General features: G+C 31.6%; 2 protein-coding genes across 2 annotated transcripts; both read right to left on the bottom strand.

The window, feature by feature from the left end:
• Window positions 1-7,375: 7,375 nt before the first annotated feature.
• Window positions 7,376-9,400, bottom strand: LOC148178558 (uncharacterized). The gene is made up of 4 exons (XM_088029599.1): window positions 9,309-9,400; window positions 9,163-9,252; window positions 8,652-9,110; window positions 7,376-8,598 (listed from the first exon to the last, which is right to left on the bottom strand). The coding sequence occupies exons 1-4, from the start codon at window positions 9,346-9,348 to the stop codon at window positions 7,661-7,663; spliced, it is 1,527 nt and encodes a 508-aa protein (XP_087885725.1). The 5' UTR covers window positions 9,349-9,400; the 3' UTR covers window positions 7,376-7,660.
• Window positions 9,401-12,640: 3,240 nt separating this feature from the next.
• Window positions 12,641-15,837, bottom strand: LOC148178557 (uncharacterized). The gene is made up of 8 exons (XM_088029433.1): window positions 15,662-15,837; window positions 15,417-15,614; window positions 15,337-15,366; window positions 15,076-15,288; window positions 14,776-15,027; window positions 14,506-14,727; window positions 13,490-13,687; window positions 12,641-13,440 (listed from the first exon to the last, which is right to left on the bottom strand). The coding sequence occupies exons 1-8, from the start codon at window positions 15,717-15,719 to the stop codon at window positions 12,707-12,709; spliced, it is 1,905 nt and encodes a 634-aa protein (XP_087885559.1). The 5' UTR covers window positions 15,720-15,837; the 3' UTR covers window positions 12,641-12,706.
• Window positions 15,838-16,151: the final 314 nt, after the last annotated feature.

Genomic DNA, 16,151 nt, shown 5'->3' with positions numbered 1-16,151 from the left:
CACATTAAAAAATTAAACACCATAAAAATCGACGAAGGTTTCACGATTAAGTGAATTCCTGCAAGACTGCAAATCTTCTTAACAAGTGTGACACTAAAGACGTCAAATTTTTAATTATGTTGGGTAAAGAAAGCTAGCCATTCCTTGATTCGACAAATTCAAATCGTCATTTGTTCATGTGGGCGGGGTTAAACCAAAGTTATCAAATTCCTACTATAGAAGTATTTTTTCTAATTATTTTCTGCATAAAATTTTTGCTAATAAAAGTAATTTTGAGCAAAAATGATTTAACACGTCGGCGTCGGTGCTGTGTTGTTGAGAAACAATTTTGAAAAAAAAATAGTTAAGTGATACATAATTAATGTAAAGAAATTATTACACAACTGTAAAATGAAAATCAAAATAATGATTAACTATTTAATCTGTTTATTTTGTTAAAAGTTAATACATTGAAAATCCAATAATTAAAACTTGCGCAAAATTATCTTATACATAGAACAATAAATTGCTGTTAGTTTTCCGGTTGGTTATTAGTTGATCCATTGTCAAGCCAAGAACAGTTTGTGGCTGCTCCATCAATTGTTCCGTCACATTCCCATGTAGTAGAATTTTGACCATCATCTAACAAATTAAAAGTTAACAAAATATTACAAAACCTTGCTTACGATATCATTACCATTGTTCATAATATTAATATCTAGATTAATATTAACTCCTTCTCCATCTTTGGCAATTTGAACAACTTTTCCAAACACAAAAGGAGCTAGAATTGGAAAGTACAATACCTAAATGCATATTATGATATTTGCTCACTTACCACAAAGTGCAGCAAACAGTATAAGGCTTTTGAACATTGTGTCGCACAAGTAATGTTACTTCAAATTGTTTACGAAAACTTAACCCTTTTATACTTTTATACTCGATTATATTGTCAAGCATGCGAATCCCACTCGTTTAAAGATAAGAAAACCATTATTATTCTTACTACTAACGAAAGTGTTGGATTAAAATCCCATTTTTTCCAAATTTGACAATTTTTATCTATGTTGGACAAATTACCTATACCTTTGTATTAAAATCTATTTTTTATCTAAGTATTGTACTGAAAAGTTGTCATAGGTATTCCCAGACTTGCTGCAAATCTAGTAATATTGCATAAATTTTGCATCTGCTTTATGTCACTCGGTTATAAGTTCAAATGCTTGATATTGTTGCTTTGGTGTTTACAGTGAAAGAGTTTTAGAAGGTTGAATTTGATCTGACATAAAAGACTTGTGTTGATTCAACTCTGAATGTTTAATTTGTATTGCGTTGTTTTGCGTATTTCTGGTTTAAAAAAGCTAGGATAGTGTACTTTTAACATTTGAGGCATTGATTTGTAGTTTTTAATTTAACAGAATTTTATAGGAAGAAACAATTTGTTTGACAGAGAATTTGTTAGTTTGGGATTTAGATCTTGTGACTTGTAGCACATTTTTTTTTTAATTATATTTGAATATAGCAGTGGGAAATTCGAATGGTTTTGACGTAATAATGCATTGAAGTGAAGAATTATTTGCAATGCTAATAAATTTGCGGAACAAAACAAAAGTTTTAAATTTAATTTTTGTAATAATAGTCTTCAAATTTGAATTTCGTCAAAGCATTATAAATTAATTAGGAACGTAATAACCAAACAAAATCGAAATGATAAATGTTTAATATTTATTTTGTATAGCAATAAATTTAGCCAGTGTTTAGATTCATGGATTTTTGGAATAAAATAATATACCTACTTAATATCGTTTAAATCAGTTTATCGCAAAATAAATCAAATTTATCATGTGAACAGATTTTCTATTCTTAATAAACTGACAGGGGATATTCGATAACAATTTTTTTTTACTTTTATTTCAAAATGTTTATCTAGTAATAACAATAGGTAAATTAGTAACTGACAGTGAAAAACACCTAACTCTAAAATGTTTGTTTTTGTGAAAGAGTAAAACTTTTACATTTTGTTTTATACCTGAGTGTTAGATTTACATGCACCAAAAAACCAACAGTCGTTTAATATTGAAAGTTTCTATTAATATAATTACAAAAGATTTGTTTACTGATTAAAAATTACGAAGATTGAACCCCACAAAATATTAGCAAACGTCAAACTGAGTTTGGCGATTTTTGCTCTCACGTCTAGAAATACATACATTTAACCTAATTTAATGTTTTCTGTTAATCCATCAAAAAATACTTTATACAGTGCTAAAATAAAGTTGAGAGTTTAAGATTTTGTTGATCCATGTTAATTTTGTCTGGACTAATAATAATATGTATTTAGTCTTCACAATTTTTAAAGATTTTTGTTTTATAATTTTAAATTGGTTTGGTCAGAAAAGTAAATTTTACAGCATTTTTTATAGAATAACTACCAAAAACCAAGCGATTTTCATCAAATTCCTCGCCGGTTTTAATCTTCCAGACTAAAATGTTATTTCAAATTGACACAGACAAGATACTAAGCAGTTTTGGAAAGTCTCGCTTGATCTCTTAGTGTAAGGGCCGGTTTACAAAATAGCTTAATTGAAATTAAGTTAATCTCGCAACTAATTTGACGATTGCTGACAATTGATTGGGGAAAAAACGATCACAAGTCACTTTCTTTTTTCTAGAACCAACCGTTTTTGAGTTATGATGATAAAATTTTACATTGCTTTAGCTATAAGGATTTTAGGGTGCCATAAAAGCTATAATTTGAAGAATATAGATATGAACTTTGGCGGATAAATATAGTTGTTAATTCTCCACAGCTAAAAAAAATAAGTAGAAGATTGCTCTATAAGCAAAAAAAGGTGCAGTTTTTCCAGAGAGTTTAAAGAGCTGAAAAACACATTTTTCTCACGAGTGGAACATGCAATTTTATCGTGTACAGTTTTCAAAGTTTAAAACAGAATTTTAAAAATAAATTTTACTTTTTGATGATCATGTGCTTCCAAAATTTTATAATTATTACCATAAAAACAAGTTTGCATAATTTTCAAGATTTAGGCATTTTTAGCGAAGCTGTTGTACTAACACTTGCGAATTTAGTTGGTGCTGCGAATACGAAACACAAGTATAAAAAGTGTTTCAAAAACTTGCGTGAATAGAGAAAAACAAAAAATACAAAAAAAGCACATGAGATAGTAGTGATGCCGGCTGGTTGCTAACTGAAAAGGTGTACCTAATGAGATAAGTGGCACTTTTCTTTATTATTTTTTATATAGCAATGGTACACTTTTATATTGAGTACACGAAAATAAGTAACTTATACAATCTTTTGCAAAAATGGACCTACAGCTCATTTTCTCTAATTTTTTTTCAACACAGTGGCATCATCAGATTTCAGATGTGACCCTCAGATTTAATATAAATTTTGTCCTCAAGTATGATTTAATCCCTGCAATAAATCATGAGATCAATCATAAATCATGTTAAGCCAATATGTATTTTTTTAAATAAAAGGATATAAAATCTTGAAAATCAGTTCTTATCACGAAAGAAAACGAATTCATCAGAGAACAGATTTTCTATTATTAATAAACTGACAGGTGATAAAAGGGTGTATAAATTGATATAAAATGCTTAATTGAAACATGAATATTAATATGTAAACATACAATACGTTTGTTTGCTTAAATATTAAGTACATTTTACGATTTATCATATAAATAATTCATAAAAACATAGTTACATAGTTAATATCAAATGTATTTACTTAAATGAAAGCAACTTTGAATACCAAAATTAAAAGCAATCTGAAGATGTTCGTTTATTTATATGAATTGTAACATGAAATATTTTGGAGTATGCTCTTCGCGTTGTTTTATGTGTTCAGAACTATCATCAAAAATTTTAAAATTGCAAAACTTTTGGGTAGTCGCTAAGCAAAACAACTCAAATAGATTCATAACTTTGTACACAGGATAATCGTGACCCAAAGAAAACAAGTATACAGAGTGTCTCAGAGAGTCAGAGAGAACTGACATCAATACAGATTGCGAATTTAAAACAAAATTGTCGAAGTTTAATAATATTCGAACAAGGGCGAAAAACTGAAAGCCAATACCGAAAGTTTTTGCATAGGTAGAATAGCGGTGAAGTAAAAACCTATTTCAATTTTCTAAGCAACAGGACCATAATGTCTCTCTGACGAATAAACAACAGTACTCTCTATTTTGCGTATCCTATAAAAAAACCCTTCGCATACCTCTGGCCATCGTCGGTTCAGCGATCCTAATTGGCTACCGTATTTTTATCTTAACTCAATTACATATCTTTTGCTTTAAACATTTTGGTTTCGTATGACTGTCTGCATGTGCCTGTTTTCTCTGGGTCACGAGTTCTGAGACACCTATGTACATGTATATTCAAATAGCAATACGAAACAAGCACATATTCCCGAATAGGAGATGACCATATAAAATTGTTAGATCCGTAAAATTGAGAAGTATTGTCATCCATTTATCAAAGTGAGATTACATTTACGGTAAACCTATACAAAACCTTTTCGGATTGGATGTTACTTTTTCGTTCTTACTCGAATATTAAACTTAGAATATTTTTGTTTTTAAATTCCCCATTTGAATTTAATACATCTGTGAGGTGTTGTTTGGGAAAAATTTTGGAAGAGGAATAAGTAAAAAAAAATATGTAAGTGGTTACACAACGTAAGGAAATTATTACCCATGCAACCCTAAAATGAAAATAAATATATGCTTAGCTATTTAATTTATGTAAATTATTAAAAACTGATACATTGAAACTCAAATTGAAACTTGCGAAAAATCAACTTTCACATAAAACAAAAATTGCTGTTAGTTTTACGGTTGGTTATAAGAAGTAGAGTTTGTGTCAGGCCAACTAGTAGTATCAGTACCTCTGCTAGTGCAGTTTTTGGTTGGTTTCTGGTTGGTAGCATCACCCATAATGTTAATATCTATATCAATGTTAACTCCATCGTTTCCATCCGCAACTTGGACAACTTTTCCAATCACAAAGGGAGCTATAATAAGAAAGTACATATAATACCTAAATGTACTACACCCCTATAACATTTGCTCACTTACCGCAAAGCGCAACAAATATGAAAATGCCTTTGAACATTGTGACAACAAGTAATGTTACTACAAATTGTTTGCGAGAACTTAATGCTTTTATACTTTTATACTCACATTGTGAAGCATGCGGATGGCGCTCGTTTATAGATAAAGGCGGTTTGACACGATCACATTTTTATCTCAATTAAAAATTTGAGAATTTATTTTCAAATAAATATTTTCGTGACAAACAGCAAAATTGGAAAATGTTCTAAAAATTCACAAATAATTTCACAATTCGGCGCAATAACAATGCGTCAAGTGAAGAGAATAAACCCCCAAACCGCTGATTTTGGACGTTAGCGAACAGAAAAAAAATTCTGCAGAATTTTGTGACAAGTCTTAAACGTCAATTTGAAAGAAAAATTCTTCGTAAAAATTTGAGAAAAAATGTGATCGTGAACAGCCTTAACACTTTTTTTTCTATTTTTTTTACTAATGAAATCTAAATAGAAATATTTTTCCAAAATTTGACCATTTATATCTATTGATCAAATTGCTTATATGTCTAAAAAGAAATCGTCTTTCGTTTTTAATTGAATAACCAGCTGAAAAATAGACATATTCCTATACTTGGATGATTACTTAAATCGTTAATTTCAACTTTATTAGTCGCTTCTAAAAATTTATTTGGCTGTGGCAAATCTAGTAACATATTACATAATTTCTGTATCTGGTTTATGCTACTTATAAGTCCAAACCGTGTAATTTTAACATTCAAGACATTAGTTTGTAGTTTTTAATTTAAGAGAATTTTTCTAGGGGAAACAATTTGTGTGGCAGAAAATTTGTTTGTTTGAAGTTTAAGACTTAGGAGAATATTGGTTGCGGCACAAAAAATTCAGAATTAATTGAATATGCTGTCATGCAAATTATAGGAAAGAAGCAGTGGGAAATTAAAGCTTGAAGCCATGAAGTGAACTGAAGATTTCTTTGCAATGCTAGTAAATCTAATACAATTGAGGGAAAAACGATTTTTATATCAGAAATTTCAAAATTATTCCAAATTTATTTTGTCTAGCAATAAAATTAGCCAGTTTTTAAGTAACTACACATATAATTTTTTTTAAATAAAAAGATAAAATTGTAGAAATCAGTTTATCACGAAATAAATCAAACTCATCACAGAACAGATTTTCTATACTTAATAAACTGACAGGGGATATTCGATATCAAATTTCTTTTTGTACTTTTGTTTTATTGTAATCTCGAATTTTTTATTATTTATTTTTTATCTATTGTCGGAATTTTGTAAGTTTGGTTTAACTCCGCCCACATGAACAAAAGTCGATTTGAATTTGACGAATCCAGGAATGGCGGACTCTGTTTACTCAATACATCATAAATTTGACGGTTCTACGATCAGATATGTCAAAAAGATTTGCAATTTGCAACAGTCAAATTAATCCTAAGCTTTACCTCCGTTTTAATGCTGTTTCGTCTTATAATGTATGGACATTTCTAGCCCGACTTCTGACAAATATTAACAGAATAGAAAAATGTTTCAAAGTATAAGAAATTTTCAACTTCATAACACTATTTTAGGACAAAAGGTAAGTGGAGATAAATCAAAGTTAAAAAAATTGGCAATAGTAATAATATCATACTTTTTTCTCTAAACGTCCAAAAAGTCACTATTTTTTAGTCGTTTTTAGACAGTAAAATAGGCAATTTTGTTATAAGTAATGAAAAGCGCTCGTTGACATGGAAACACTTTTTCTGACTAGGCAGAAAAAGTACTTTTTGTAACGGTTACTTCAGCTTCAGCATTTTTTGACAAAATCTGGTGTTTGGGAATAAATTGTACTTTTGATAATTTTTATCAACACCAATTTTTATCCAATAAATTTCTTTGAAAACCACGTTTGGCTAAAAAAATTTACAAATCTATGACATCTTGATTAGAATCTTACACCATTAAATTAATTTTGTGGGGTACTTTTAAAGAAACCGCCTACTACAATTCTTCAGTAGACACTGCCAGCACATGTCAAAAAAAAAACAGTTATATAACTAAACAGTTATATAACTATGCTCGTTAATCAATGCATATCACAATAAGGTGTTCAGGCAGCTGCTTAAAATGTTATTTTTTATTATATTCCGGTTTTGTCAAACTTGTCATCTTATGTTTAAATAACTCTGTATTTCAAAAACCGTTACACCTACGAAATAATGTTATAAAACATTTTTAATAGCAAATGTGATATACCACAATTTTTATAATAAGTATTTTTGTTGTAAAAATTAGCGCTGAATAGGTATTTACAAAAAATTGCTTTATTTAATTTTTTAACATAGCACATTTATCAATGGAAATTTTTGATATTTTATTTAATTATACAGTTTGGTTAGGCAATTGATTTATCAAATTCGTTAAAAGCTGATACATTACAACTCTAATTTATTGCAACTAGTAAAAAATCAACTTATAAATTGAACAATTAAAACGAATTGAAATTGAATTGAACAATTGCCGTTAGTTTTCAAGTTGGTTAAAAGTTGTTCCATTGTAATGCCAAGTAGAATTTGTGACAGACCAACTAGTAAGTAGTACCATTGTTGATAGTCCAGTTTGTGGTTGGTCCCCAGGTTGAATTAGTAACAGACCCACTAGTAGTACCATTACCGCTGCTAGTCCAGTTTGTAGTTGGTCCTGCAGTTGTGACATTGTATCCCCAGGTTGAACTAGTCCCCGGCCAACTAGTAGTACCATTATTGTTGTTAGTCCAATTTGTAGTTGGCCCCCAAGTTGAACTAGTAGGGCTCCAACTAGTGGTACCATTACCGCTGCTAGTCCAGTTTGTAGTTGGTGCCCAGGTTGAAGTACTAGGACGCCAACTAGACGTGCCATTACCGCTGCTAGTCCAGTTTGTAGTTGGTGCCCAGGTTGGAGTACTAGAACGCCAACTAGTAGTACCATTATCGCTGCTAGTCCAGTTTGTAGTTGGTGCCCAGGTTGAAGTACTAGGATGCCAACTAGACGTGCCATTACCGCTGCTAGTACTAGGATGCCAACTAGACGTGCCATTACCGCTGCTAGTCCAGTTTGTAGTTGGTGCCCAGGTTGAAGTACTAGGATGCCAACTAGACGTGCCATTACCGCTGCTAGTCCAGTTTGTAGTTGGTGCCCAGGTTGGAGTACTAGAACGCCAACTAGTAGTACCATTATCGCTGCTAGTCCAGTTTGTAGTTGGTCCCCAAGATGAAGTGCTAGTATTCCAACTAGTAGTACCATTATCGCTGCTAGTCCAGTTTGTAGTTGGTCCCCAGGTGGGAGTACTAGAACGCCAACTAGTACTACCATTACCGCTGCTAGTCCAGTTTGTAGTTGGTCCCCAGGTGGGAGTACTAGAACGCCAACTAGTACTACCATTACCGCTGCTAGTCCAGTTTGTAGTTGGTCCAGCAGTTGTTCCATTATATCCCCATGTTGAACTTGTAGCGGGCCAACTACTGGTTAATTTTTTACCACCATCATCTAACAAATTAAGAATTAACAAAATTGTACAATAAAGCTCTTGTTTACCATACCATTAACATAATTAATAATGTCAATATCTATATTAATATTAACTCCTCCTCCTTCCGCAATTTGGACTACTTCGTTGCTGTCGTTGCTGTCAGTCCAGTTTGTAGTTGGTCTCCAGGTTGAAGTACTAGGACGCCAACTGGTAGAACTATTACTGCTGCTAGTCCAGTTTGTAATTGGCTCCCAGGTTGGAGTACTAGAACGCCAACTACTAGTGCCATTATCGCTGCTAGTCCAGTTTGTAGTTGGTCCCCAAATTGAAGTACTAGAACGCCAACTAGTCGAACCATTACTGTTGCTAGTCCAGTTTGTAGTTGGTCCCCAAGTTGGAGTGCTAGTATTCCAACTAGTAGTACCATTATCGCTGCTAGTCCAGTTTGTAGTTAGTCCAGCAGTTATTCCATTATATCTCCATGTTGAACCAGTAGCGGGCCAACTACTATTTAATTTTTTACCGTCATCTAACAAATTAGTGTTAACAAAATAGGACAATAAAGATCTTGTTTACCATACCATCAGCATTATTGATAATCTCAACATCTACATTAATATTAACTCCTTCTTCTTTTGCAACTTGGACTACTTTTCCAAAAACAAAAGGAGCTAAAATTGGAAGAAAGTATAATACCTAAATGTGTATACAATATTAGCTCACTTACCACAAAGCGCAACAAATATAAAAATAATGCTTTTGAACATTGTGTCACAAGTAATGTTACTACTACAATAATTGTTTTAGAGAACTTAACGCCTTTATACGTTTATATACTCGATTACATTGTCAAGCATGCGGATGCTGCTTGTTTAAAGATAAGAAATCCTTCTTCTATTCTTATTACTAATGAAATTGTTTATGTCTCATTTTTCATAATCTTTATTTATGTTGGTTAAATTACCAAAATTTTTTTTTTTCATTTGAATATTATACAGCTGAAAAACTGGCATATTCCTAAACTTGGATGATAATTTCTTTGTATGCACAATTTCATTTTTATCAGTCAGTTAATTGTCACTTAATTTTTATTACAAGTGTTCCATGAAATATCTGATGTTAATTGACAATTTCCCAATCAACACTCAAGATATCAATAAAACGGTTGTAACTTATTTACGAAAATTCTGACTGAGGTAAATAAGTCTACAACAGAAAATCGTCCCTGGCTTAAGAAAACTCTTTTTTTTTATACCGAGTTTAATTACATTTAACATTTAACACATATGTATAGTATTGTTTTGATTTAAAATTAAAATTTAGTTAGGCATATTTAAGTACATAACTGACAATAAGATAAGATTAATCTATATAGTACAAAGTGTCATCACAATGATGACAGATTTATAATTACCACTTATTTTTTCTACAAGTGACTCATGTCATACAAGAAATTTTTAGACATGAATTTGCAGGATCAGTCAGTGTTGAATACTTCCAGTGACTTAAATGCGTTAAATTACAATATTTTGTCCAATATTTTAAACGTTTCTTCTAATAACTGATCTAAAAAGCATAAACATTTTTTATTATTCTTTAAAACAAAACGAAATTGTTAGACAATAATTTTATTATTTAATTTACCTAGAAATGACATATAAAATGCTTTCAGAAATAATTTTAACATTATATTTGTCATTTATCTTTTTGTTATTTAAAAATCTTCAGATAAATGACAAAAGTAGAGTTCAAATAATTTGTGAAGGCGTTTTAAATAAGTCATTTCTAGGCCCAGTGAAAAATTTATTAAAAAGCCAATACTGTGTTTCTGCTTGAGACAGCCGACTTATGCTACTACAAGTAATTAATATACCTAAGATTTTCGAGCCTAATATCTTTGTTATTTGTGAACACATTTTAATAAAATTTAAAACGCATTATTGAATACGTGAGGCCTAATTTGATCTTAATTAAACTATTTCAACGTTATAAATAAAATTTTAAACCTAAAATAAAGCATAAATAACAAAGATATTGGTCTGGAAAGTCTTAGGTGGGTCATCCTGTATATATATAAACAAACACCGCACCGACTGGTTTAGGATTTAGACTTGTACTTCTTTGCATACTTTTAACCCTTAAAGCATAATTTATTTGTATTTGTATTTGTAATGTATTTGTAAGATATTAATTTTATCAGTCAATTAATTGGTACTTAAAAAACAGCAAAAGGGTTCCAGGAAACATTTGACATTAATTGACAATTTCCTAATCAATACTCAAGATACATACTATCAAAATGGTTATAAGATGAATAACCAACTCTACAGGTGTTCCAAAGCTCGCGAAAGACTTGTTAACTATACACATATTGTGTCTTGCATTCTAAATGTGAATTTGCAAAAAAGAAATGTTTAAATTTAATATACATAAACAGTAGACCCTCAACATCCGCGGGTTCGACATTTGCGAATTCAATAATGACGACCCCCTGAAAGGATAAATAAAATCCGGAACGGAAATGCTTTTAAAAACTAACAAAGAATCCAAACTTCGACACCATAAAAATTAAATAAAACATTAAAATTATTTTCATTAAAATCTTATAATTACGGCCATGTCATACGGTTTTCTATGAATTGTTGGCCAACCAATGAATTGTTGCGCTTTTTTTCTGTTTTTTCTTTAGTATTTTTCGTCGACTTAACAGGTCTGAAGTTATTATTAAAAGAAAAAAAAGTCCTTTCCCTTGGAAAAAAAATAAAATTTTATTCACTAGTAAAGTAAATTAAAATTTTATTCATTAATTAAAGGAAATAATATTTATACAGAGTGTTTTGTAAGTAAAGCATCCTGTATCTTAACCTAGAGAATCAGATTCTAAAAGACAAAATTTTTTCTTTTTGTCTTTTCTGGTACAAGTTATAAGGGTGTAAAATCAATCAGGACTCGAAAAATAATTAAAGATTTAACTGAAAACAGAGTAGTTTGGTTTTGACAAAAACAAGAATGAAAAACATGTGTTATATTTGACATGATTAGTCAGTAGCGGTACAAATGTACTTGAAACTGAATATTTCGTTCATACATATAATAAATCGTATATGAACTTATAAAAACATTCAAATTGTATTGTTATAAATTGTGTTTGTTCTGATCCAGACAACAAGGAATGATTTACTGTTATCTCAGGACCATTGCAAAACTGTTCAGCACAACTTATACAAGGTGTTTATAAATATTTCTAGCATCAAGGGTGGCTATGAAATGTCAAAGAAATTTGCCGCTTATTGTAAATATGGGTTTAGATTTTCAACTGACATTTGTAGTTATCCTCAATCATAGAGCAAAGTAAGTTTTGAGAAGAAAACTGTTCTAGCTGTCGTTTGAAACTTGAAAATAAAAAATTTGGACACAAAACCGTAACTGAAACGTCGTTGACGTCAGCACCATTATAAATAATTGTCAAGATAGTTATATTCACTATGAAAACAAAGTGGCAAAGTAGTGCACGACAGGAATTCCAGAGTCGCCCTTGATGCTAAAAACATTTATAAACACCTTGTAGGTACCTGACGGCGTACGCCTGCCACAAAATGTCCGGTGACATGCGTGACATTTGTTCCATGAAATAACTTGATTTGTTGAATTTTACAAACTGAGACGAAATTTTACTTTCATGTTCTTCCATAGCTTACACGAAATACTGCATAAAAAAATTCTTCTAGATTTGAATTAATATATACCACCTTCCTAACAGCGCTGTTACAGTTTGGTGCTTTACTTACATCCTGTATATTACGGCATGAGAATGACGTTATTCAGTCTTAAACTGTCAAGTGTATATGTCAGGTATATGTACTAATTTATACATCTGAATTGTAAAAAACGCTTAATCATCGCTTAATAATCAATTAAGTACAACGTTTCAGATAATTTTGCTTTTTTATTTTAAATCAAAACTCTAGCATGCTCAAGTATTTGAGATAAGATTGATATATAGAACGTCATAAAATTGATGACAATCCGATAATCATTAATAAAAATAAAAAACCCTGATGTCTAAAATAATTTAATTAAATGTAACAAATAGTTTAATTTTTTGTTTCCAACGATATTTTATTTTTAACAATTGTTGTCGATACAACACTCGGATTCATCCGAGATGACACACTCTTTTAGGAAGTTGGAATAAAAAAGCCCTGTAGGACACTTAACTTGAGACCAATTTCCGTTTTCACACATCATAAATAAGTGACAGGCATTTGAATCGGGAAAATAAAAATCTCCATTTTCGCACACATCACTAGTAGTAGAGGATCCTGTACAACTGGGATCTTGAGGATCGATAGTTGTAGAGGATCCACAGTAATCTCCAGGGTAATCACAACTTTGTACTTCTTGATGCCACCAAAGACATGCTGGACATTCTCGTGAATACAATCTTCCATTAGAACACTGCCAGTATTTATTACAATCGTTCGGATTTGGTATGAAAGTTTCATTAGTGTCTTTGCAACGAGGTTTCGAAGTTATTGTTGTTGTTGATGTTGCTGTTGTTGGTGTTGTTTTTGTTGTTGTCGTTTTTGTTGTAGTTATTGTTGTTGGTGTCGTTTTTGTTGTAGTTTTTGTTGTTGGTGTCGTTTTCGTTGTTGGTGTCGTTTTTGTTGTTGGTATCGTTTTTGTTGTTGGTGTCGTTTTTGTTGTAGTTATTGTTGTTGGTGTCGTTTTTGTTGTGGTCTTTGTTGTTGGTGTCGTTTTTGTAGTTGTTGGTGATGGTGTTGTTGGTGGTAGTGTTGTTGGTGTTGTTGGTGTTGTTTTGGTAGAAGTTGTATTTGAATTGACTGTTGTTGACGCGTCTGTAACAAAAACGTTTGACATTGAACATTTTTAATGAAATCAACTTACAGGGATCACAGTTAGCAATTGAAGGAGTGTCACATTGTTGCAGACGTTCATTGTATTCAAGTCCTTCAGGACAATGCTCAAGATACTTAATTCCTTCAAAACATTCCCAGAAGACAGAACAGTCACCGTAGTAACGATAACGAGTCGCATTTTCCGACGGATAAGGACAAAATGGATCGGGGGTCCAGTTTTGTGTCTCTGAAAAGACCTTGTAATTTGATATACGATCAAAATGGTACACTTACGAGTTAAGACGCAAATAAGAATTGTAAATATTATACAACTGAATATAAAGATCTTCATGATTGAATGTTGTCTAAAGATCTAAAGAGTGTTTACAACACAATATCCTTTTTATATTCAATGTTATAAATATAAGTAGTGATTTCAGAAACTGGTGCGATTTTTCTTTGAGTGCATTATCTTATCACAAAACTTTTATTAGAGAAAATTTAAAGATAGATTTTGGTGCTAAAATAATGCACGTATAAAGTTCATTTGTAAAATATGTATTTTTTTGCTGATTTTAGGATTGAGAAATAAGCATAATATAATGCACGTAAAGTAAAAAATTATCAAATACCATTTTTTTTCTGCAATTTTAAATAGGTATAATTTTTATTTAGTGACTTCGTCTGTCATTGTATTACATCATTCAAAAGATTAAAATCTCGTTCTTCTGACGCGCCATCTTTTGAGGTTTAGAAGTTGATTATGGAATTTTCCAGAAATAAACTGCTTGTTACTTTTTGGCTTCTTTAATTGCCTTTCTACAGTACAATGTTGAACGATTCCTTAGCTTCGCAAGTTTTTAAATTACAAAAGAATAAAAATTTTTGGAGCACAACAATATTCTGCCTATGAAACAAAAGTAAATAAATAATAATTGTCACTTAATTTTAATTTGTAAAAATTTTCATCATTAGTAAATTTACATAATCAAAGAGCTTGTTAAATTTAAAAACGAAAAACTTAAACTTTTTTATTACATAATGTTACATTGAACTGTGCCTAACCCCATTTGCAAAAATCGCCGGGATAATCACATTCACTAGCTTCTTGGTGCCACCAAAGTCCCTCTGGACAAGAGTACAAGTATCTTTCGCTATTAGCGCACTCCCAGTACTTCGTACAGTCGCCTTCGTAAGGATAATAAACGGGATCAGCTCCAGTACCAAAACAATCGGGAAGATTTCCAGGTGTTGTTTGTGTAGAACTGTCAGTATTACCAGTTGGTACTAAAAACACAAATTAATTTAAGTCTTCGGATCTAAAGACTAACTTACACGAAGAATCGCTGCAGTAACTTCCAGGATAATCACATTGATTAACTGTGGGATTCCACCACAATCCTTCGGGACAAGATTCCTCAAAAAGTTCGCTGTTAGCACATTCCCAATATTTGGTACAATCACCGGGATAAGGATAGTAAACAGGATCTTCGCCGACACCCTCGCAATCAGGTTTACCATGAGGTGTAGTAAGTGTTGAATGACTAGTACTTGTTGGTGTTGTGCCTGTTCCTGAAGTACTGGTAGCTAAAAACAACTAAATAATCTAAAATGAAACACCACTGCAGTACTCACTATTGGTACAAAAGTCTCCAGGATAGTCACATTGACTTAGTTCTTGATGCCACCAAAGTCCTTTAGGGCAGTTGTACAAGTAAGCATTTCCTTCATAACACTCCCAGTACTTGGTACAGTCTCCGTCATAAGGATAGAAAATTTCTTCATCAGAGGGGAAAGGACAGTCTGGTCCAGGTTGGTGCGAAGATGTCGAAATAGTAGTATAAGTTGCTATAAAAAAACCGTAGAAAATCTTCAATAACAAGAAATACAACTTACGTGGATTTGGATTTGCTGTTGTTGAGGCGACTAAAACATAAATAATCAAAAAATTGAAGTTTTACAACAAAACCACCTACAAGGATCACAATTAGCAATTGAGGGAGTATCGCATTCTTGTAAAGGGGCGTTGAATTCGAGCCCTTCCGGGCATTCCATAACGTACTTGGTGCCTGCATAACACTCCCAGTAAACAGAACAGTTGCCATAGTAAGGATATCGAGTCACATGGTCCGATGGAAAAGGACAAAATGGGTCAGGAGTCCAGTTTTGAGCCTCTGAAATAATCTTATGGAAGTTTTTATAATGAAGATATGATACATACGTGAGAATGTAACACAATAAAGAAGAATTATAACGGCAGTACCAATGTAGTCCTTCATCTTGCTTAGTGCTTTAAAAACTACTGTGCAAATTACTGCAGATGCTTTTATATGCGCTGAACTGTTGATTTGATAAAACTTCCGGTGCTCAATAAGATTGGGAACAAATTGTTAAAATAGCAACAGATTCATTGATTTTGGTTGCAAAATCATTACTTAATCTTATCTGTGATCAAGGCAACGTTCATTGTTAACCAAACATCAAGGTGATACAATACTTATGAAAATTTTTATTTGCACTTTTAAAACTGATTTGAGATTATTATTATAAACGGACCCTATAATTTTTACACTTAACATTAAAGTGCTTTCATTTTTAATGCCAACGCAGACCGTTGCCAAAACATTACTAGAAAAAAAAAGGAACACGGCTAAAACGAATACGTTCAGTTAGGTTACCAATACTAAAAAAATACGAAAAGCTATTCTAGA

The sequence above is a fragment of the Gnatocerus cornutus genome, chromosome 2 (assembly GCF_029298725.1).
Source record: "Gnatocerus cornutus isolate USDA-ARS CGAHR chromosome 2, icGnaCorn1.1, whole genome shotgun sequence".
Lineage (NCBI taxonomy): Eukaryota > Metazoa > Arthropoda > Insecta > Coleoptera > Tenebrionidae > Gnatocerus > Gnatocerus cornutus.
This window is presented reverse-complemented; position numbering and strand designations above follow the sequence as displayed.

Coding starts and splice junctions, on each gene's coding strand:
- LOC148178558 (XM_088029599.1), bottom strand. CDS start 9,348: ATGTTCAAAAGCATTATTTTTATATTTGTTGCGCTTTGTG. Junction 9,111..9,162: donor GATTATCAATAATGCTGATG/GTATGGTAAACA, acceptor CTAATTTGTTAG/ATGACGGTAAAAAATTAAAT. Junction 8,599..8,651: donor CATTATTAATTATGTTAATG/GTATGGTAAACA, acceptor TTAATTTGTTAG/ATGATGGTGGTAAAAAATTA.
- LOC148178557 (XM_088029433.1), bottom strand. CDS start 15,719: ATGAAGGACTACATTGGTACTGCCGTTATAATTCTTCTTTATTGTGTT. Junction 15,028..15,075: donor TGGAGACTTTTGTACCAATA/GTGAGTACTGCA, acceptor AGTTGTTTTTAG/CTACCAGTACTTCAGGAACA. Junction 13,441..13,489: donor AATTGCTAACTGTGATCCCT/GTAAGTTGATTT, acceptor TTTTTGTTACAG/ACGCGTCAACAACAGTCAAT.